Genomic DNA, 22,746 nt, shown 5'->3' with positions numbered 1-22,746 from the left:
TCAAGCCCTCGGCTGGCCAGTGTGACCTTGGGCCGCCCGGTTCCGGGATCCTGGCTGATAAAGCGACGCCAGGGCCCCGGGGCGCCCGTATTAGACTCACCCCGAGGGAGGTACAGCTTTTGGGGGGTTTTTCTTAAAGAATTTGGGGACTTGGCTAGAAATGGAGAAGGTGCGCAGACGGTCGCGAGGCACGGGGTGCCCAGAGGGGGCCCCAAGGCCACACCTGCCCGCCATGGGGGGGGTAGACGGGGGGGGGTCCCAAGGCTGATGCCGCGGGGGGGAGGTCACCTCGCCTCTCACTGGTTGAGCTGGGCTGGGCCGGGGTAAGCAGGCCGCAGGGCCGGCAGAGCCGGATCGGTGCGCCGCGCCAGGCCCGCCCCCCAGGCCCCAGCCCCAGCCCCCAGAGGCTCCGGCACAGGGCGCGCTTCCACAGCGCCACCTGGTGGCCCGGGCTAGCCGGGGCCAGAAGGTGACCCTGCCCCCCCACCCCCCCAAAGAAGCATCCACCATCAACCGTGTAGACTTTGGTTTCAGCTAGTTTATTTCCAGCACCCCCCCCCCCCCCGCCGAGTGGCCCTCCGGAGTCCAGCGGGAGGGGGAGGGCGGAGCGGGGCCGCGTCGGCCTGCGCGAGGCAGCCAAGACCCCAGGCCAGGATGGGCAGTGGGTGTCTAGGGTGTGGAGCGGGCTCACGCTGGGCCCAGCCCTCTCCCTTCATTGACCTGGGCCGGGATCCAGGCTCAGTGTCCCAGGGGCCTGGGCAGGGATCCGGGCTCAGCCTCCCAACAGGCGCAGCATCTCCTGTGGATCCACCAGCTTCTCTCGGGGCTTCCCGGCGCGCCGGCCTCGGGACACCTCCTCGGCATCCAGCTTCTCCCAGTCTGAGAAGGAGACTGGCCGGACTCCTGAGGCAGAAGGGACACAGCCAGTGCGGTCTCCTCCTCCTTCACCTTCCTCCTGGGTGACCCCCCCACCCAGGACCTCAGTGGGCGAGCCCAGACCTCGGCTTCTGAGCAGGGCCTGGATGGCCGCCGAGCCGGGCCGGGGGCCGGAGGGCAGCAGCCCGGCCTTCAGGTCCTGCAGCAGCTGCTGGCTGGTGAGGAAGCTGTCCGTCATGGTGGTGGCAATGACGCCCACGGGTCCCCTCTTCACCCAGCCGCTGCAGTAGAGTCCTGAGAGAGCGAAAACGGGAGTGGCTGGCTGTGGCTTGGCAAGCCTGTGCCCCACCTGTACAGAGAGGTGCACGCAGACACTCGCCACAAACCTCCCAGTGAATCCCAACAGCTAGGCTCATGATGGCCACTCATCTAGCACCCTGGATGCTTCTGAACCTGTTCTACTCTGTCAGACTCCTTAGACCTCAGTTTCCCGGAAGCTAGGGGCAGGGGCCTGTTCATCCCCAGCCTAGCAGACCCTCAGAAGCATTTATTGACTGGAGAAATAATCAGAACAATTAGACCAGAAGTGGCCTGAAGAGAGGAGGCTGCCTCAGCCCCCATCCCAGCACTGAGCACAGGGCCTAGCCCAGAGCAGACTGGTAAGTGTTTGTTGAATGACTTAATGACCACACATCTGGCCATGTAAGGGTAGGCTGGGTCCTGGGCCAGGCTTGCCCGCAGAGCTTCTCGGTGCTTGGCACTAGTGAATGATGGGCTAGGAGACACAGCCTCCTACCACACATGCCCAGCCTTCCCACACGCTCACCTGGCACCTCCACAACCCGGCCTTCTGTATTGGGGATGATGCCAAGTTTAGGGTCAAAGGGCACACTGGGGTCGATGGAGCGGCTCTTGTAGCCAACGCTGCTCAGCACCAGCCCACAGGGGAGGTCCTCGGTGTCTCCTGTGGGCACCGCCCGGGCGGCCTCCCCGACGTCCTGCGGGGAGAGTGGGGACATCACCAGGCTGTGGGGTGGAGAGGCCTCAGAAGGCGGGGGGGCATATGGGGGAGCAGGGGGGGGATCCTTGGGTAACGAGACTCACTTCCAGTCTGGTGATCGCCAGGCGGATTCCTGCTGCCCGCCGCCCATCTGGAGTGGGAAGCACCTGCTGGGGGCTTCGGCAAAAGCGGAGGCCCCAGGCTCGGGCGGCCAGGGCTCGGCGGGCGGCCTCCTCCGCGTGTGGCTGCCCCACGGCTGTGCGCAGCAGCAGTTCGCTCAGCCGCCTCCTGGGCCGCGGGACCTCTGGCAACAACATGGGGCACCTCAGGGCTGTCCCTACCCACAGGAGCCCCCCATTCCTCCCAGGGGGCCAGGCCGGACCCCTCACCCTTTATGCTGTCCTGAAGACCTAAAAAATCCTTAGGATCCAGAAGGGGCCGTGTTCCTGGTAACTGGATCATCTCCCGAAGCTCCTGGAGCGTGGGGTGGGAGTGGGGGTGGTCAGAGTCAGAACACAGCCCCCCCCCCACACACAAGGCAGCCTGGGGCAGGACACCACCATGGAAAGTTCCAGGCACTGGGTGTCCTGCCTGCTCCCCAGGGTCCCTCCCAGGCAGCAGCCACTCGAGGGGCTCTGATGACCACCCCCGCCACACACCCCCCATACATGGGGACCCTCTGCTTGGGACCCTGCCCCTCCCCCTCTGGTCCCAGTACCTTGATGGTGAAGGCCACTTGTAGGGGCCCTCGCCGGCCCACTATCCACACGGTCTTCACCTGACTCTGCCTCAGCACCCCCAAGGCAGCCTCTGTGATGTCCGTTTTCTGGCACAAAAGGAGGTGCTTGAAATCATCACACACTGCCCTGGGGAAGGGAACTGGCCAGTTGGTTTTGTCTAACCTAAGGCGGAAGGCTGGGGGGGAGAGATGGTACCACGTCTCCCCCTGGTGGGCATTATGAGTATTGCGGGCAACTGCAAACAGTGGGGGATTCCCCCCCAGGCCACAGGGGAACAAAGGAGGCTGGGGGGCTGGAGACAGAAGGCAGGTGCAGGCTCTTGGTGGGGAGGGAGGGATAAGCGTACAATTCCTGGGCTGGTAACCTGCTAGGAACTGCAGCAGACTGGACTCTGAAAAAAATTTGGCAGTGGACCACGATTCAAGGTGGTCCCAGAGGACTGCCTGGTAAAAGGCGAAACTAAGCCCAGAGCTGGAAGCGGGACGTGGAACTTGCAACGCGCGGGAGTCAGGTCAGACTGCTCCGGGCAGGGCATGGTGTACATAAAGGTCCTGAGGCACACTGAAGTCTTAAAAGTCAGCTGTGCGCCCAGTGGCTCGCGCCTGTAATTCTGGCTACTCAGGAGGCTGGGATCTGAGGATCACAGTTCAAAGCCAGCCTGGACAGGAAAGTCTGTGAGACTCTTATCTCCAATAAACTACCAGAAAACCAGAAGTAGTGCTGTCTCAAGTGGCAGAGCGCTCGCCTTGAGCTGAAGAGCTGAGGGACAGCGCCCAGGCCCAGAGTTCAAGCCCCACAAAAGAAAAAAAGTCCATGCAGCGGGAGTCCTGGCTTTCAGGAGGGCTCTGCCTGATCCTAGGCCTCAGGGGCTGAGCTCGGCTTGGCGCTGGGAGGCTGACCCGAGGGCCAGCACAGCCTCTCTCCTGCGTGACTGGCCTCCTCCCCTCCACCTCCGGCCTCGGGCTCACCTCCAGGTGCTCAGGTGGGGTCAGCAGGATGCGGGCCACGTCCAGAGCCACATTCCCCTGCCCCAGAATCACTGCTGTGTCACAGTTCAGGTCCGGCATCAGCTGGGGGGAGGGGAAAGGTCTTCATGGGTCTCTGGGCCTCTTCATTTCAATCTCACCTGCACAGCCTCCTCCTGCCAGCTCCCCCCTGCCCCCCCCGTGCCCTGGGGTCCCCTCCCCCGCAATGCTTGAGCAGGAGAGTCCAGCCTACCTGTGTTGGGGTGACCCCCAGCCAGCGTGACCCCTCAGCTCACCTCCCGGTTCTCAGGGAGCCCGTTGTACCAGCCCACAAAGGCCCGGGCAGACAGCACGCCGGGCAGCTCCTCGCCGGGAACCCCCAGGGCCCGGTGGTCCTCCGCCCCATAGCTCTGAGGAGAGAGCACAGGCCCAGCTCCCAGCAGCCCCTTCTAGAAGCTTCCACACCCCCGGGGGCCTTGCACCTGTCACCTCTGGCCTGAGCATCCCCTCCCCTGCCGCCACCCCCCTCCACGCACCAGCACCACAGCGTGGTAGGCCTCCTGTAACTCCGGCACCGTCACGTCCCTGCCAACGGACACGTTGCCCCAGAAGGCGCAGCGGTCAGAGCGGGCCGTCTGGGTGAACGTGTGGACGACGTTCTGCCAGGCAGCATCAAGGGAGAGGGATTCGAGGTGAGGCGGCTCCGGGCATGGCCAGTGCCCCCCCTCAACCCAGGGTCCCAGGGAACACCCCCCCCACCTCACGCGCCTCACCTCCAAGCCCAGCGTGACTCACCTTCACCTCAGGGTGATCGGGAGCCACACCAAAGCGCACCAGGCCAAAGGGCACCGGCTGCTTCTCGTAGATGTCCACCTGGGCCTGGGGGTGGTGCTGTGGAAAGGATGCAGGGTTTTTTTTTTGGGGGGGTGCTGGGGGAGAAGCTGGGTCTCCCTCCTGGACAGAGCAGGAGAGTTTCCCTCTAGGGTGTCCACCCGGAGGAGAGGAAGTGCTTCTCTGCATGTATCCACCGGAGGGCCAGACCAGGGACCTGGGGCAGCCCAAGCAGCAAGAGGGGCTGAGGTCAGACCTCAGTCAGGACCGCCAGCTGTGAGGCTGTGGGCAGCGTGGGCAGCTATGGAGGGTATTGCTCTGCGCTGGAGTGGAGTAAGGAGAGCTTCCTCCTCTGGTCCGACGTGAGTCATGGTAACTGCCTTCCAACATTGCTTCACTTCTAGAAATTTCCAGCTGACCTGATGGCTGAGAACCCGCCTTTGAAGTTCACACCTGCCTTCGTAGAGTCCCAAGATCATCCCACTAGAACAAGGATGGCCAGCCAAGAAGTGGAGGGGGGGAGGAGGGTAGGGGAGAGGCTGGGGGTCATTCTCCACCCCCACAGAACCTCTAGGGGCTGCAGGGAAGGCACAGGGTCTAGGTCGAGTAGAGACCAGTAACTGCCAGGGGCTCCCTGGGCGCCCCGCCCCCCAGGTGAACTGGAGGCGCTGGGGAAGTGAGGGCAGACGGACCCTGCAAGCAGCTCAGAGCAAAGCAGCGGGGCTCCCAGGGTGCCACGCCCGGTGTCCAGGCTCACGCCACTCCCCAGCCAATGGGCCTCAAGCCCGGTGAGCGCCTGTCCCCAGCCCCTCACCTCGGCCCAAGGTCCCCCTTTCTAGTCCATTGCCTGCCTGCCTGCCCCAAGTCCAGGCTGCCTCACCCATCCACCCCTCCTGCCTCTCCCCTTCCCTGGCCAGCCCATAGGTGGCCACTCAAACCACCTCCTGCAGACCATGGGTTCCTTAGGGTATCGGTTAGGATGGCCCTACTGGGTTGCATTCAAGGGAGGATCCAATGCGAGCATCTGCTGTGGCCCAAGTCACTTTCTCTGGTTGCCAGGATACAAAGGTCAGACTGCTCTGAACAGCCAGCCCCTCCCAATCCGCCCTCACCGTTATCGCCCCTGGCATTCTGCCGCAGAGGGGCCTGCACTCCAGGTCTCCGGCTCCACGCTCCCCTAAGTGCACGCAACTCGCAAGTCCTCTGCCCGGTGTGGTGGAACAGTCTGGAATCCCAGCTCTTACAAGATGGAGGCAGGAGGATCTTGAATTCTAGGCTGTCTAGGCTATAATAGTTAAAAAAAAAAAAAAAAGCCAGGTGCTGATGGCTCACACCTGTAATCCTAACTACTCAGGAGTTGGCAAGACTCCTATCTCCAATTAAACACCCAAAAGCAGGAAGTGGAGCTGGGGCTCAAGTGGTAGAGCGCTAACCTTAAGCAGAAAAACTCAGGGACAGTACACGAGCCCTCAGTTCAAACCCCATGATCAACAACAAAAAAAAAGTGTGGGGGAGGGGGCGGAGCAGGAGGGGTGCCAGAGCTGGGCGCTAATGGCTCCCATCTACAATCCTAGCTATTTAGGAAGCTGAAATCTGATGATTGTGGTTCAAAGCCAGACTGCAAAGGAAAATCTTTGAGACTCTTATCTCCAACCAGCCAGCAAAAAGCTAGAAGTGAAGCTGTCGCTCAAGTGAAGTGCTAGCCTTGAGCAAAAAAGCTAAGGGACAGCACCCAGGCCTAGAGTTCGAGCCCCAGAACTAGCAGGTATGTAAACACGTGTGTGCACATGCACATCCACACACAGAGACACATACACACGCTGGGCATGCAGCTCGGTATGCATAAGGCCCTGGGTTTGATCACCAGCACCAGAGGAGGGAAAATCCCATAATTCCATAAACTAACCTCCTCCCTTCTGCTCTTCTGACCCTCCATCTACCTAGAGTCCAGTTAGGTAGTGGGCCTGTCACCTACCCCTCTATCCTGGCCCATCAACCTCACATCCTTGGCCTCTTCCTCTCCAATCCCTGCTTCCGTCTACCCTACAGAACACGCCAATAAAAAAATAAAGGACAGGCAGTGTGCCTCAGGGGTCATTGAAAAAGCACTTTTCTAGCAAGCACTAGGCCCTAAGTCCAATATTCAGCAAAGCCCAAACTAACCAAACAAAAAAAGAAGCCCCATTATCTCACAGTTCAAAGCCAGCCTAGGCAGGAAAGTCTGTGAGACTCTTATCGCCAATAAACCACTCAGAAAACCGGAAGTGGCACTGTGGCTCAAGTGATAGATTGTTATCGTTGAACTGAAGAGCTGAGGGACAGCGCCCAGGCCCAGAGTTCAAGCACCATGACTGACAAAAAAAAAAAGGAGCCAAAGTCCATCAGATCCAAAATAAGCAGCAGCAGCAAAAGGCACAACTGGAGGCGTTGCTCAAGAGGTTGAAATCCATCTATGCAAGCAAGCCAAGAGAGCACACAACCCTGAATTCAAAACTCATTACCATTAAAAAACAAGAAGTGCCCAGGGGACTCTTATGGGGTGGGGCTGTACACAGCACCAGAAAAGCCAGCCAAGTCCAGTGTGGTCTGGGTATCTGGGCCCTGTCCACCTCCTCAGCCCTCAGGCTCCCCTTCGCCCCTCAAACCCACATCTGCCCTCGTGCACTTGCTAGTTCCCTGAAGGGCACACGCCTCCCTCCTCTGGCCTTGGTCCACACAGGGTTCCCTGGGCCTGGCACATTTCTGTTATCCTATCCTGGCCTGACACCCGCTGTGGGCTTTCAGACATGAGAATCTGGACAGCTCTTCCTCTGGACTGAGTTGGAGGCCTCTCTCTGTGTAGACCCTAAAATGTCCTGTGCCCCACCCCCTCCCCAGCCCCCCAACCTTGAGCACATGGTCCCAGTGCGCAGAACATGCTGGCGTCCAGTCCAATGATTACTAGGTAAGCAACGGCAGACTGGCCTGATTCAGACGGCTGACACCCAGGTCCGGGCACCTCCTCTGTGCCCAGGGTAGAGCCATGGAGAGCCTCCCCCACCTTTGTGCCTCCCCCTGGGAGCATGACGCCCGTATCAGGTTGGACATGAGGATACTAGGAGATGCACTGCTCAGAACCAGACTCAAATTCAGTGCCATTGCCCCAAACATGATTCATATTAGGAACAGGGCCAACAGCCCAAGTTCCTACCTAGTGCATCAGGAGCAGCTGGAACCTGGACCCTGGGTCCATCCCTGGCCCATCCAGCAGGGAAAGCCCCTACACATGTGCCAACCTGAAATCAGTGCCCTGCCCACAGACACGGATGGAGCTACGAACCCTGCCTGGAAGGCCTGTTCTCCCTTGCTCAAGGCTCAGCTAACACAGTGGCCCCCACACAAAGCCCTACAAGGCCTCTCTGCTCAGCTTCCTGGCTGCCATCCAGAGGCCAAGCTATCCCCTTAAGACATGGCCTTGAATTCCAAGCTGACTCCACAAACGAGGCCCTTGCTAGAGCCTGTGTGTGGCTTTCAGTGTGGCTCATATTCGTGTCCCAGGAAACCACTTCTGATGGTGCCACCTGCTTGGCTCAACCTGCTTGCCTCTCCATCATTACCTCGGCCGCCAGTGCAACCTGGGGGGCAGGCCCAGGCCGTTTTTCAGCAGAAGTTTTCTCTGAGGTCTTCCTGGTTGCAGCACAGAAAGCCTCATGTCACAGCAAACTGGGATACACCAGTGGGTCACTCTACTTTTCAAGTATCGGCCTCTGTGCATAATTAATATATTCACCCTTTCTTATGTCTCTCCAAGGCCCCAAAAGGCTAGGCCACTGTCTTTCCTTGTCCAAACTTATCTTGTCCCCTCCTCCTAGATCTCAAGGTCTACTCTGGTCCACAGTGGAAGCCTTGAGTCCTTGGGGGAAAGGAGCAGGCAGGGGAAGGCTCTGACTTAAGACCTTGACTCTGAATGGAGAAAAACACAGGTTGGGGGAGGAGCTGTGGGATAGGATGGGAGGTAGGTAATGGTAACAGAATGCCATAAGGAGGGGGTAGCCTTGACATACAGAATGTGGGGGTAGGGGTGGAGGGTGTTGAATGGAGACAGGAGAAAGGAGAAACCCACTCCATTACCTAGTCCAGATGGGCTGGGGCCATCTCAAAAGGCAAGCCAAAGGGGGTGGGGCTTGCCCTTTGTATTACCTTTAGCAGGTGTTGGGCTGTATAGAAGCCAGCTGGGCCGCTGCCCACCACACAGATCTGAGGAGCCTTTTCCTGCGTGGAGAACTGCTGGTAGAAACGTAGGGCTGCACAGAGGAGAGGAAGCAAGACCAAGATGACACCGTGTCCCTATCCCAAATCACAAGAGACGCACCCTCACTTGCATCTCCTTCCTGTTCCTCTAAGTTCTGTCATTTGCGGGGTCCCTTACTTCATCTGAACCCCCAAAAGTTGCCCCATGTCTGACCCCTGAACCTGCAGCTAATGATGGACTACTCACAACCCTCATTGTCTCTGAAGCACAGTTCCTCATTATCCTTATGGGGTATCCTGCCCATCTGACGAAGATCCCACAGAATCCCTATCACCCCCAATCCCGCCACTGTGGGTCTCCCCACCACGCCCCTCACCTTCCCTCTCCCTCCTTTCTCTGCGGGACTCTACTGATCTTACCCAGCCTGAGATTTCCCGGTCGCCTACCCCCGTTCACTCCGTCTCACCCCGGAGACCTCGCCTCGCACCGCACAGACTCCATCTGCCCCCCTCCCCCTTCCCGCGCCCCCACCACGCCTGGTCCCCAGCTCCGATCCGACCCCTGCACTCCGCGCTCCCAGGCTTCCCCGCGTTCCCATGCAGTGTCCTGCTCGTACTCGGGGTATGCCTGGCGAGAGGCGGTCGGATCCGAGGCCACGCCGACCGGTGACACCAGAACCAGAAGCGCGGAGCCATGCTCAGGAACAGCACGCAGAAGCCGACCCGCGCCTGGCCACGCACAGCTCCAGGCCGGCCGCACTCCGTCCGGTGCAGGGCACGCCCTCATCCGGCTGCGGCCCCGCCCACCCGGCTCGGCCCCGCCTCCCGCCGGCGGCGGCCACGCCCACACCCGCGGCCCGGCTCCTCCCGGTTCCCCGACCCACCCCGTGTCCCGTGGAAGAGCACAACTGTGCGGCTCCACCCCGACCCCCCAAAAGAACCCTGCCCCCCAGAGCCCCGTCCATCCGCCGAGGCCTCCGCCACCCTCGACTTCCAGGCTCTAAGAGACTTTATTTCTCCCAGGTCTTGCCCCATCCTTCCAAATGCCGGAAACCTACATCTGGAGGAAAGCAAATCCCCATCTCTCTTTCAATAGCCCTCTAGGGAGAGAGCCAATTAAAAAGGAGCTTACTTAGGAGGCCTTTGTCGCTCGCTGATGACGCAATAGGCTGCGCGCGTATTTCGTCTCAGCCAATCAGGAGTCCGGCTCCAAGCGAGCCTCCCCTCCATTGGGTAATAGCCTTCGGGAGCCGAAGTCCGCGGCGAAGCGCTCTGGGCCGCTCACGCCGGTGCCTCAGCTCAACTCCAGTGCAGTTCCAGGCGTGGGCCCGGCGTTGTCACTGCTGTGATCCTGCAAGATGTTGTGCGTGGTGGAGCGCGGGAGGATATTGAACCGTGAAGAGCTGGTCCCGCCATACTCTCTTCCCCGTAACTGGAGAAGAAAGCGGCGGGGGGGGGTCGGGAGGGAGAATGGTTTGCCCCAGGTACTGGGATAAGACACTCGGCTAGGAGGCACATTTTAAGGAAATGCCGTTTAAGAACCTAATACTTAGGGCAAAGAACGCATGTTTTAATGCACCCTAAAGGTTTCGTTTTTGTTTTTGCTTTGAGACAGGGTTTTCGAACTCACCGTCCTCCTGCTCCAGCCTCCTGAGTGCTGAGATTTCTGGCGGGCATTACCTCACCTAGCTAATGCACACATTTTAGAAGATCAAAATTAACGAAAAAAAAATAATGATGAACAACCAAAAAAAAAAAAAGTACAGGTCCAGGAGCCAGAGGCTCAAGCCTATAATCCTAGTTACTCAAGAGGCAGAGATCTGAGGATGGCGGTTCTAAGCCAGCCAGTGAAGATAAATCCGAGAGGTTTATCTCTAATGAATTAGCAAAAAGCTGGTGTTGAGAACCAGTCTTAGATGAAAAAACTAAGTGAGAGTGCAAGGCCCTGAGTTCAAGCCCCACTACCAGCACAATGAGGCCAGAGCACTTGCCTAGAGAACAGGAGGCAGTATCAATGGTGATCTCTGACCCATATGCCTGATGCTATTTCCTCCAGGCCCTCTCTCCTTTGAAGATACCTTAAACTCATACTCTCCCAAGTTACTAGGAGTAAAGGTCTTTCATCTCTTACAGCACCAGATCCTATTTTATTATTATTTATGTCCTTTTAGCTGAATTTGCTTTGTGTGGATATGTATCTTGAGGATTGGACATGACATCAGATTTATTCCTGAGCTACCCTCCTAGCCCCTGGGTTTATTTTTAATTCTTGAATTGGGCAACACTTTATTCCATAAAAATAGAGTAAGAGGTATGATGATCTGAGCCAAAGGAGATTATTTTTAATAGACAAGAAGGGCTGGAAGGAAGAGACAAGCCAGGTATGGTGGTATCCACCTGTAATCCCATCACTTGAGAGGCTGTGTGGCAGTAGGATTTTAAGTTCAAGGCCAGTCTGAGCTACATAGGTACACCTTGCTTTAAATAAATTAAAATCAACAACAGCAAAAACCTTTTGAAATGACCGACTTTTTATTATTATTATTATTTTGCCAGTCCTGAGGCTTGAACTCAGGGACTGGGCACTGTCCCTGAGCGTCTTTTGCTCAAGGATAGCACTCTACTACTTGAGCCACAGCACCACTTGTGGTCTTTTGTGTACTAAGGAATCAAACCCAGGGTTTCATGCATGCTAGGCAAGCACTCCATCATTAATCCACGTTCCTAGCCTATCTTTTTTTCTTTTTAAAGATAGGGCCTCACTGTAACATAAGCTTACCACTAACTAGTCTTCCTGCTTCACCCTTTAGAGGGTGGAGATTGTAGGTATATGCCACCAGTCTTGGCTTAAGTTACTTTCCTTGTAAACTGGAAACAAGGAAATAAAAGGAAAATAACTGATTAGTTAACTTCAGGTTATTTCAGGTTACTTCATTTGTGAGAGGAATAAAGAACAGAAGGAAAGACATTTTGCCTATTGAAATTGAAGTGACAGGGAAATTTGGCCTTTGTCTCCCAATCCTGATTTCTCAGCAGTCAGACAAAACTTAATTTCCCCTTGATGAACTTGAAAGTACATGACACCATTTTTATTTTTATTTTTTTTTATTTTTTGTCAGTCATGGGGCCTGAACTCTGGGCCTGGGTGCTGTCTCTCAGCTCTTCAGCTCAAGGCTAGCGCTCTACCACTTGAGCCATAGCACCACTTCTGCTTATGTGGTGCTGAGGAATCAAACCCAGGGCCTCATGCATGCAAGGCAAGCACTCTACCACTGAGCCACCTTCCCAGCCCTCCACTTTGATTTTTAACCTGGTGTTGGAACCTCAGACGGGAGCTTAGTCTAAAACAATGGCCTCCTCTAATTTCTTTTGAACACTGATTACACACTTATCATTTCTGATCATTTTTATTGAAGTATAGTAGACAGAAAAGCACACAAATCATAATGGATGGCTTGATGAATTCTCACAAGGTATAACCATGTAACCACCACCAAGACTGAGAAATAGAATAGTATCCCAGGAGTCCTCTGTGCCCTCTCCTACCAACAAGTAAATAGTCTTTTTTTCTCTAATGTGATGTTGTGTTTCATGCCTGTCCTGCAAACTATGCTTGCAGACCAAAGCTGTTAATCGTCCTGTTTTGTATGAGTCATAAGAATTATTTTTGCATTATTTTTTTTGCTGGTTCCAGTACTGAGACTTGAACTCAACACCTGGACACTGTCCTTTAACTTTTTTACTCAAGGCCAGCACTCTACTGCTTGAGCCCTAGCTCCACTTCTGGATTTTTCTAGTTAATTGGGGATAAAAGTCACACAAGCATTCTTTCCTGGGATACTTTTGAATCTGGATCCTGTGATCTCAGCCTGCAGATAGATAGATGGTAGATAGACAGAGAGAGATGTAGATATATGATTTTTAAAAGTTTATCTGGGCTCTGGTGGCTTACACCTGTAATCCAAGCTACTCAGGAGGCTGAGAGCTGAGGATCCTGGTTCAAAGCTAGCCCTAGCAGGAAAGTCCATGAAACTTTTATCACCAAATTAACCACCAGAAAGCCAGAATTAGAGATGTGACACAAAGTGGTAGAGTGCTAGCCTTAAGTATAAAAGCTCAGGGACGGTGCCCAGGCCCAGAGTTGAGCTCTATGACCAACAAGAACAACAACAACAACAAGTTTAATATTTTGTGACATGAAAATTGTCTGAAATTCAAATTTCAGTGTTTACACATAAAGTTTTATTGGAACACAGCTATGTTTGTTTTTGTGTTTTTTTTTAACATACCATCTATTGCTATTTTTTCACTTTGATGGCACAATTTAGTTATGGCAAGGACAGTATGATCCATAACACCAAAAAATATTGAGTATATGGCCCTTTCTAGAAAGAGTTTGACAACACCTGCACTAACCTGTTAACTCCCTGAGGGTGGGGCCAGTTTCATTTACTCATTTATCCCCAGAGGCTCATACAGTACCTAACTCCCAGTGGATGTTCAAAGAATTTATCTTGATTCTTGTGTAAGTGGCTCACACCTATAATCTCAGCTACTGGGAGATATAGGTAGGAGAATTGCAGTTTGAGGCTAACCTAGAGCAAAAGCTTGAGACCCTGCCCGAAAAATAACTAAAAGCATAAAGGGTTGAAGGTGTGACTCATACTGAGCCTAGCTAGCAAGTGTGAGACCCTGAGTTCAAACCCCAGCACTGCCCCCCCAAAAAAATCTTAATGATAAAATGGTTATTGTCTCTCATGGAAGAAAGAGATGGAAATCCAGGGTGGGACACCTAGAAAGCTTTCTAGGGCTTTGCATTGAGCAATAGTATGTGATGGTTTTGAATATAGATTCTGGAGTCCCACACTGGATTTAAATCCCTCTTCAGGTAATACTAGCTGTGTGACACAAAGTTCTCCTATCTGTAATGTGAGGGAAAAATAACTCTTGTAAATATTAAAATTAGATGATGGAAGGAAGTGGCGCTGTGGCTCAAGTGGTAGAGCGCTAGCCTTGAGCACAGAGAGGCTCAGGGACTATGCCCAGGCCTTGAATTCAAGCCCCTAGGACAGTAAAAGAAAAAGACAGTAAAAAAGAAAGAAAGGAAGTAACCCTTTGGGTTGGCAGCATGGCTCAGTTGATAGTGCTAGCCAATGAGCAAAAGTGTCTGGTGTACTGAGTTCAAGTTCTGGTCTCAGAACAAGAAAAGAAAATTAGATGATGGAAATGAAGGTGTGAGACAAGTGGTAGAGCACCAGCCTTGAGGGAGAGTGTGAGCCCATGAGTTCAAGTCCCACTCCTGGAACAAAAACATAGAGTAGATGACATAAGTAAAAACACCTGCCACATGTAAATGGTAGCTATTAGTGTCATTGTCACCTCGGATCTACCTCTGCAAATTAGGCCCTAGAAATACTCCATTCACACCTATTGCCTTCTGTCACCTCTCGAGGCCCTGGTGTCCCCAATCCACATACTCAGAGCAACAGAAAATCAAGTTCCACAGTGACTTAAATGACTTGTTCCTGGGGTCTCTAAAGTACAGCCTGGGCTGGTCAGGGCCTCCTACTGCTTCCTATCCCCCCATTTAGGCCCAGATGAAAAACCCCAAGTCATTGCTTGTGTATTTGGATGGTTTAATCATTCGGCTGGAGTATGCATCTGCTGAGCCTTTTCCTGACATCATATTTTTTCATATGGAGAATTCACAGCTTGATGAATCACATTCCCAGACCAGGAGGGAGGGGGGCATTCTGAGCTACTAATGCATTTCAAAAGAGCAGCAAGAACATAGAGCAAAGCATTAGACCAGGATGGCTGCCAAGCATGCCCTGTTCCAAGAGGGCTGCTTGGATCCCAAACATCTCTATCAGTGAGCCTCCCAGCGGGGAGCAGATGGCTCACTCAGAAGGCATGAGTGAAGAGGGTTAAGTGATAAGAACTTTGTGCAGAGGCGTGAACAGCCTCAGGAGACAGAGAAGCACCCAGAACCCAGCACAGCAACTGGGAGCCACCGCCAGGACAGGCCTTCAAGAAGCCAAGGGGGGAGTCGTGTGGCAAGTTGTGAAGGGAACAGCACCTGAAGGTGCTTAGGACGCTGTCAGAAGAGGCCCACACAGAGGGAAGGAGAAAGGACCTGGAGGGGCAGATGGTAGCTATGCGGCAGAGCTGCCTAGTCCATGCTAGACACAGTGACACGACGCCTCTCCAAGGATGCAGTGTTGTGTCCTCTCCTCCCTCTGCCCACCCAAAGGTTCCCCTTTGCTGGCATCTAGCCTCTCATCCTCAGGGTCAGTGTGCTCTTCATCCATCCAAAGATTTAACTGGAAAATAAGGTAATTGTGTGCTCAGAAAAATGACTTATTGCTTGAAACCAAGAACAATATTGTCCCACAGGGGACATTTGACCATATATGGAGACATTTTTGATTGTCATAAACTTGGGCTCCCAGCATCAAGTAAGTAGGAGCTGGAAGTATAACTGTACATCCCAGAATGTATCAGGCTAGCTACTCAGGAGGCTAAAGATCAAGGGTCCAAGCCAGCCCAGGTAGAAAAGTCTATGAGACCACTAAGGAAAAAAAAAAGTCAGAAGTGGAACTGTGGCACTGGTATGGCACCAGCCTAAGCTAAAAAGCTCAGGGACAGTGCCCAGGCCTTGAGTTCAAGCCCCAGTACTGGCACCACACACCCAAATTCTAGAATGCAGAGCAGAGCCAACAAAGAATTAGCTAGACAAACTCAACAGTGTTGAGGCAAGGAAGTCTCTGGCTTCCTGTCACAGGCCTGGCTTCCTCTGTCTCCTTCAGCCTCTACCTCGGCCCTTCCTTGTACCCTTGAGAGGATCCAGCTCTGTCAAGGGAAGCTCCCAGCCTCTCTCAACTCCTCCTACTATGGGCTGAGATCTCATTGTGACAGTGGCTTAGTCTTCTGGGTCTGGCATCAAACCATCCTTGCACTGCTGAGCCCAAATCTTCATTCAAGCCCTTCTATCTCACCCCAGCCTCCTTCCCTTAATTTTCTTCGAAGGCCTTCTGGGTTCCAGAGTCCCATATCCTCCTCCAGCCTCAGCTTCCTGCCAGTAATTTTCTCTCCCGGGTTCACTGCTTCTAAACATCATGGAACAGCTTTTTCTGAAGCTGACCAAGGTCACGTCCAAAGCTATCAATACTCTTCCTCCAACTGTCCCTGAGGCACTAGCTCCTTTCGCTTTCCCCACAAAATGATTCCCTTTTATCTCACTGCTACCCTGGACCTTGGAGTTGGCAAAATTGGGTAATACACAGGCTCCCATGACTGAGAAACTAGGGACACTTGCCAAAAGTGACAGTGCCCTGTGCTTCCTGGGGCGGGGGTGGGGGCAGAGCCTCAGAAGTTGTGGCTGAGCTAGTGTGTGGCTCTCAGGCACCAGGGAACCCCAGGCCAAGCAGATCAGCTCTTCTCCCAGCATTCCCTTCTGTCTCCCAGGTGACGGGGCCACAGAATCCCATCTCACCCTCTAACCCTAGCCTAGCTCGAACAGAGCAGCAGAAGGAATCTTGAACTGGAGCTAGCAGAGGCCAGCAACCATATTTCTTGCCCCCACACAACCCTAGAATCCCAGAAAAATAAAAAGCAAAACAGGGCAAAGTGACCTCCAGGATGCCGGGCATGGCCACTGCCCAAGGCCTCCAGCATGGAGGCCCTGCTGGGCCAGGGCTCGACCCTCACTGCACCCCCACCAGCTCAGTGATGGGCGGGGCGTGCACCATGAACTCCTCGTAGTGACTGAGGAAGAGTCTCAACCGAGCCAGGTAGGAGTCTTCATTGTACGGCAGCTGTTTCTCCCGGAAGAACTGGGACACCAAGGGCTTCACCTGAGGAAGACAGAGTGGGAGGGCTCTGTGCGTGCCAGGGGCCGGCCCTGCACCCACCCAGCTTTTACCTGCCTCCCAGAGGATGCTGGGAGGCCCCGGCTTGGGAAATGACCCAGGGCTGTGGTGATGGTGAACTCCTGTCTACTCCAACTCGACTACAGACAAGGGAAGGAGGGGCTCTCCCGCCCTCCCACGGGCTCCCGCCGCAACACAACCCTCTTGGCAGAGGGCAGTGAAAAGCACAGCTCCCTTTTGCCAAGCCCAAACTTCATGTCAAACATTCCTGATCCTTTTTCCTCCTATCATTCTCTTTTTCTTCCTCCCTCCCTCTCTCCCTCTCTCTCTTTCTCTCTCTGCCTGCCTGCCTTCCCTTCCCTCCCTCCCTTCCTTCCTTCTTTTCATGTGTATGTGATGTACACTCCAGTACTGGAATTTGAACTCAGGGCCTGGGTGCTGTCTCTACATTTCTTCACTCAAGGCTGGTGTTCTACACTCAAGCCACACCTCTGCTTCCAGCTTCTTTTTACTGGTTAATTGGAGCTCAAAGTCTCATAGACTTTCCTGCCTGGGCTGCCTCCAAACCATGATCCTCAGATCTCAGCCTCCTGAGTTGCTAGGATGACAGGCGTGAGCCACTGGCGCTCAGCTTCAGATCTGCTGCCTCATGTCAACCTCAAAGCTCCTCCAGGTAGGCACTACACACACACACACACACACACACACACACACACACACACACACACACACACACCTCTAGCAGACAGGGAAGCTGAAGTTCAGTGAACTTGCCAGAATCACACTGCTAGTAAGAAACCCAGTGAGCTCAGTTCTGAAGTTCATGGTGGCTACTGGACTCCTGGCTGCCCTTTCTGGGTGACTGTGACCAGGCCAGGCCAGTACAGGAGGGACTCGGGGTTCAGGTGGGCTCCGGGGATCCCACGGTCCTCCCTCAGACGCACTGCGCATCCCCTTCCTCAGCCCAGCCTCGGCTACCTTGAGGCACATGTTGTCGGAGAGCTCAGGGAACAGGTGGTGCTCCACGTGGCAGCTGATGAGCGAATGGCCGAACACCCAGTCCAGCACTGGCAGCCGGGGCAGGTTGAGGACACCGAGGCTCATCATGTAAATTCGGCTGGGCTTCTTGTCCGGGGCAAACATGGGCAATCCAAGGTGCTGGGACAGACACGGGGGTCAGGCCAGGACAGCCTTGAACCCACCCCAACCTGTCCCAGGGGCCCTGGTTGAGCACATAGGGACCCTGTGCCTTCTGCTCCCCAAATCCCACTCTCGTAGGACCTGATAGAGCTATGGGGAGGTTGGGGCTCCAGTGCTAACTCAGGCTGGGCCCTGAGCTGAGTCTTCCCCACCTCTAGGCCTCTTTCCCCCCATCTGGACAACAAAGGACTCGTCCTGGAGTCTAGGCACACCCCCAAGACCCAGTACCCAGAATACCCGGCTTGCCTAGCGCTTGCTCTCATGGTACCAAGCCTTCACCTCCCTGCATGCCTCACTGGTCAAAACCCGACTCTTGCTTCAAGATCATGTTTGCATGTCTCGTGTACTTAATTCAACACTTGTATGCAGGAATCTCCTTCTCCACTAGGCTTCACTGCTGGAGAACAAGCGCAAGACGGGAACCATCAGGGGATGAAGTGATCATCAGCAATTCTAGTGTGCCAGGAGCTCTAACTCAGGGTCTCCTTCAGCTGGGGAGTAGGAAGGCTCTCCTGTGGAAATGGCACCCGTACTGAATGCTGGGCCCCTGGCCTTCCAGAAAGAACTCCCTCCCCCACCTAGCTCCTTTCCTATGGCATTGGCTGCACCCCCACTTTGTCCCCCACAGGCATCCAGGCAAGGATGGAGGCATGCTACCACTGTGAGGAGACGCCAGGTCCTCCCCCAGACGCCTCAAGGCTCTAAGGTGAGCAGGAAGGGCAGCTGTGACAGATGGGTCTTGAGTTCAGCCTGTGGCCAGTGACCCTGGAGGGCTGGGGGGGGGGGCGGGTGTTGGGAAAGCGCTCACCTGGAAGATGTTGACGTGCAGGTATGGGTGGACCAGCAGAGATCTGGTGAGCAGCATACAGGCCAGGGCCGAGCTGGGGCTCTTGAAGCCTGACACATTCAGGAACAGCCAGTACTGAGAATAAAGGCCCAGGGAAATCAGGCCTAGTGACCTCAGAGCCAGCCTCAGTTCCACCGTCCTTAACCGGCCTGTCAGAGGAATCAGAATCAGACAGAAGAGTGAGGGCTGGGTCAGGGCTGGAGTCCTCATGAGGGAGAGGCAAAAAAGGAAAGGCTGGGCAGATAGGGAGAGACAGCGCCCTGGTGGAGATGACACCCCTTCTTCACGAAGCCTCTGGGCCACTGATGGGAGCAAAGCCCGGGACAGCTCTGCAGCATACCCGCGGTGGGAAGGGACCCAGCCAGATGCCAGAGTGGCCACAGGGTTATAAAGGGGAGCCTCCAGGGGCTACTGATTTTCAGGCCCCACTTCTCACTCTCTTGCATGGGAAGTCTGAACAATCCTCCTCTTTCCCCTCTTCCTCCTCTTCTTCTTCCTCACTTTTCCCTTCCTACTCTTCTTCCTCCTCCCCTCCTCCTCCCTTTCCCCCTCCTCTTCCTCTCCACCACTTCCTCACCTTCTTCCCCCTTCTCCTCCCTCTCTTCCTCCTCCTCTCCTTCCCCTTCCTCTTCTTCCTCCTCCTCCTTCTCCCCACCTGTTCCCCCTCCTCTCCATCCTCCCCTCTTCCTCCTCTTCCTCCTCCTCCCCCTCTTCTTCTTCCTCCTCCTCCCCTACCATCTCCTCCTCTTCTTCCTCTTCTTCTTCCTCACTTTTCCCTTCCTCCTCTTCTTCCTCCTCCCCTCCCCCTCCTTTCCCCCTCCTCTTCTTCTCCACCTCTTCCTCACCTTCTTCCCCCTCCTCCTCCCTCTCTTCCTCCTCCTCCTTCTCCCCACCTCTTCCCCCTCCTTCTCCTTCTCTTCCACCTCCTCTTCCCCTTCCTTCTCTTCCTTCTCCTCCTCTTCCCCTCCTTCTCCTCCTCCCCTACTTTCTCCTCCTCTCCCTCCTCCCCTCCCCTTCCTCTCCCTCCTCCTCCTCTTCCCCCTCCTTCTCCTTCCCTTCCTCCTCCTCCTCTTCCCCCTCCTCCTTCTCCTCTTCCCCCTCCTCCTCCTCTTTTTCCTCCTCCTCCCCAGGAAGCAGGTGGACAAGACCTCATACAGGCATCTGGGAGTCCTAGCTGGGAGCTTGAACCAACCCACCAGTAGCTATGAGGCTTTGCTCAGTAAAGGACCTAAGACCCCTAGACAGGACCAATCATGAGCGAGCTCCCGGTAGCTAAGCGTGCTAAGGTACTGCTAAAGCCTGAAAGATGCAATGCATCCATCTTACACCTCTGAACAGTGTGCGCCACGGCGAGGATGAGGAAATCAACCGGAGGCAAACCTCGTCAAGGTCAAGGCCGGCCCCGCAGCCCCATTCCTTCCCGAGACACCAGCCATCCGGGCATGCCTTGGCATTTGTTCTCGGCATCTTGACAGAAAGCACTCTTACGGCCTCATTGCTGGAGCCTCCAAAGGACTGGAAGCTCAAGTCACATGACATGAGTACGTCACCAGCCAGCAAGTGTGGCACCGCAGACCAGGACCAGGTCTGGGGAAGCTTTCCTGAGTGTCTTCTGGCCCCCCACCAGCAGCTTCCACAAAGCTAGGAAGGGGTTGGGACAGCACTTTGTCCAGCACCGAGACCCAGGCTGCACCTGTAACTCACCAAGAGCCACCAGTGGGGTTAAGATGGGGATGGACAAGGGTGCGAGGAACATGTAGACGTAGCGGTTGAGGCTGGGCAGCTTCCAGGTGCTGGAGTCCCCCAGGCCCACCACGTTGGTGTAGCCATGATGCATCTTCACGTGGTTGTACTTGCCATCTTCGGCGGGGAAGGCTGTGCACACCTGGGGAGGCAGCCAGAGACCGTGGCAGGGGGAGGTGGGGCCTGGGGGAAGCATGAGACCCCTACCCTCCACAAACCCTGGGATCCCAGGGCCTTCCTCTCCAAGTAAACTCACAGGGGCAGCCAGTCCATCTGACGACCTGGCTGTCCGGTCTACACAAGTAAAGCTGTATGTGTGTGGACGTGCTATTATCGCACGAAACACTTGGCATCCTGAGGCTGTATCCGGAAGGAGGGAGGGTACCCGCCAGCCTCCACTCACCTGTGAGCAGCCAGCTATGTGGCCTGAGGGTTTGTGGAGGGATATGAGTTCACTTGCCCCTCGAGGTGATGTTTTTGCTGGCACAAGTCCTGGATAGGATTTTTCAAAGCCACTTCTAAGGAACAGCATGAGCTCTTTGGCTCTACCCCCCTTGAGCCACAGCTCCACTTTCTGGCTTTTTTGTGATTAATTGGAGACAAGAAGAGTCTCTTGGACTTTTCCTGCTCTGGCTGGCTTCGAACTGAGATCCTCAGATCTCAGCCTCCCGAGTAGCTAGAATGACAGGCGTGAGCCACCAGCACCCAGCTTTCTTTTGTTTCTGAGACATGGTCTCATACTACCTTTTTCTGGGTTGGCTTCTCAATCCTCTTGCCTTCCCTTCCCAAATAGCCTGGATTACAGGCCTGTGTCACTATGCCCAGCTTCATACAGTTTCATAAAGTTACATGACTTTGCCAAAAGCAAAACACGGGTTAAAAAAAAAATCTCAGGACACAGGGCTATTCCTGCCAAAAAGCAATGGTTTCTGTTTCCAGCGTTCTGATTTATCCTAGGCTACCTCATGGTCAGGTGAAGAAGTCTTTGAGAGAAACATCTGGCAGAGAAGAGAGAAGAGTCATAAGCTAGCAGGGAACTTTTGCCTTCGTGACTGAACTAAATGTGAGAAGGTAAGAAGGCAGAGCATGGGGTGGGAGGAGGAAGGGGAAAGGAGGCTGGAGGAGGGAGCATCCCCGGATGGCTCAGCCGTGGCCAGGTGTTGGAGTTGTGACACCGGCTCCTCCCCCTCTCTTTATATCACGGGACACATTATGCAATTAGCTGCAAAAGATGGAGGCCTCCGTGCTTATACCTGTGGGGCAAGGCAATTACCCAGCAGCACTGGCGGCTGCAAATGTCCTGCGGGGAGGGGAGAACTCTGGCCACACTTGGCCCAGGGCTACAGAGAGGTGCTTAGGCCCCAAAACAAAGAAGGATGCCGGGGCCAAGTTTACTACTGCAGGTAGATGCTCAGATCCAAATCGCCCTCGGGATGCACACCCTCTGTCAGGAGTTTGGGGAAAGGCACCCATGCACGCCCGAATTCAGTGCATCCCGAATCCCAGGCTCCACGCACCACCCAGCCCCGGCTGCCCACCTGTGTGCGCACACACAATGTACAAACCTGCGTGCCTGCACAGAATCCCAAGACTGCCCACCTCGCCTGGACTCACCTCCACAAAGAAAAGCATCCAGAGCTTACTCCAGCGTTTGGACTGGGTGAGGGCACTGTGCGTGGCCAGGTGACTGCCCTTGACCGTCAGTGTGGAGTGGCACACCCCCAAGATGGCAATGCCGGTGGCAAAGAGCAGGACGTTCTCAAAGCGCAGACACAGGAACCCTGCCAGGGGAGGGGGAAGGGGAAGGGGGCAGAGGACAGCATGGCTCCCAGATCTTAGCCATCTGAGCCGGGACAGACACCCACTACAAAGGCCCAGTGGGTTTAGTTTGGGGGCTGCCCTAGCAGGTATCCTTGTGATTTGGGCGGGGGGGGGGGGGGGGCGATGTGCCCCACGGAGCACAGATAGAGCCCCGAGGACTGGCCAAGGAGACTGAGAGGGTCACCATCCTGACCCCAGCGGGGGCAGAGGTGAGGCTGGCTGATTCCAGATAGGACAGAGAGGTCCAGGGGGACCCTCCCACGGGGGACCCCCACTCCACACCACCCCTCTCCCCTGCTCAGGCCTCCCCACCCCTCCCCACTCCCCCTCCCTGACCCCTTCTAACTTTTCCCTCCGCCACCTTCCAGCCCTCACTTTCTCCCTGCCCCCCCCCCAGTGCCCAGCACCTCTGGGGACCAGGGCTGATCACCCCAAACCCGGACTGGGCGGAGGGGGGCTCGAGTTAACCCCTTCCTCCCCGCCCCGCCGTACCCCGCGGGCCTCACCGGCTGGCACGGCCAGGAGGCTGAGCGCCAGGATGGCGCAGTCCACGCCGCGCCGCTGCCACCACGAGCTCGCCCTCACCACGCCCTGCACCTGCCGCTCCAGCTCGGCCAGCAGC

The 22,746-nt window shown here is 55.4% G+C and overlaps 2 protein-coding genes across 3 annotated transcripts; both read right to left on the bottom strand.

Annotated features, from left to right (window-relative positions):
• Positions 1 to 559: 559 nt before the first annotated feature.
• Positions 560 to 9,390, bottom strand: Fdxr (ferredoxin reductase). 2 transcript variants are annotated; one of them, XM_013037644.1, is made up of 12 exons: positions 9,260 to 9,390; positions 8,592 to 8,695; positions 4,377 to 4,472; positions 4,118 to 4,240; positions 3,878 to 3,991; positions 3,585 to 3,686; positions 2,595 to 2,702; positions 2,266 to 2,350; positions 1,981 to 2,180; positions 1,703 to 1,874; positions 1,000 to 1,170; positions 560 to 903 (listed from the first exon to the last, which is right to left on the bottom strand). In XM_013037644.1, exons 1-12 carry the CDS (start codon positions 9,336 to 9,338, stop codon positions 773 to 775), a joined length of 1,485 nt encoding a protein of 494 aa, XP_012893098.1. In that variant the 5' UTR covers positions 9,339 to 9,390; the 3' UTR covers positions 560 to 772. The 2 variants fall into 2 exon arrangements, with proteins under 2 accessions (XP_012893098.1, XP_012893104.1); XM_013037650.1 differs by lacking the exon at positions 3,878 to 3,991.
• Positions 9,391 to 16,348: 6,958 nt separating this feature from the next.
• Positions 16,349 to 22,745, bottom strand: Fads6 (fatty acid desaturase 6; the record flags this gene model as incomplete). The annotated part of the gene is made up of 6 exons (XM_013036535.1): positions 16,349 to 16,498; positions 17,492 to 17,671; positions 18,522 to 18,709; positions 20,265 to 20,445; positions 21,918 to 22,084; positions 22,631 to 22,745. Coding segments are annotated over 6 exons (981 nt in total), but the record flags the coding sequence as incomplete, so codon positions are not given.
• Position 22,746: the final 1 nt, after the last annotated feature.

Source organism: Dipodomys ordii, unplaced genomic scaffold, assembly GCF_000151885.1.
Source record: "Dipodomys ordii isolate 6190 unplaced genomic scaffold, Dord_2.0 Scaffold7, whole genome shotgun sequence".
Lineage (NCBI taxonomy): Eukaryota > Metazoa > Chordata > Mammalia > Rodentia > Heteromyidae > Dipodomys > Dipodomys ordii.
The sequence above is the reverse complement of the archived record's forward strand: the minus strand, read 5'-3'. Positions and strand labels throughout refer to the sequence as shown.

Coding starts and splice junctions, on each gene's coding strand:
- Fdxr (XM_013037644.1), bottom strand. CDS start 9,338: ATGGCTCCGCGCTTCTGGTTCTGGTGTCACCGGTCGGCGTGGCCTCGG. Junction 4,241..4,376: donor CCGATCACCCTGAGGTGAAG/GTGAGTCACGCT, acceptor GCTGCCTGGCAG/AACGTCGTCCACACGTTCAC. Junction 2,703..3,584: donor CCCCACCTGAGCACCTGGAG/GTGAGCCCGAGG, acceptor CTTTTGTGCCAG/AAAACGGACATCACAGAGGC.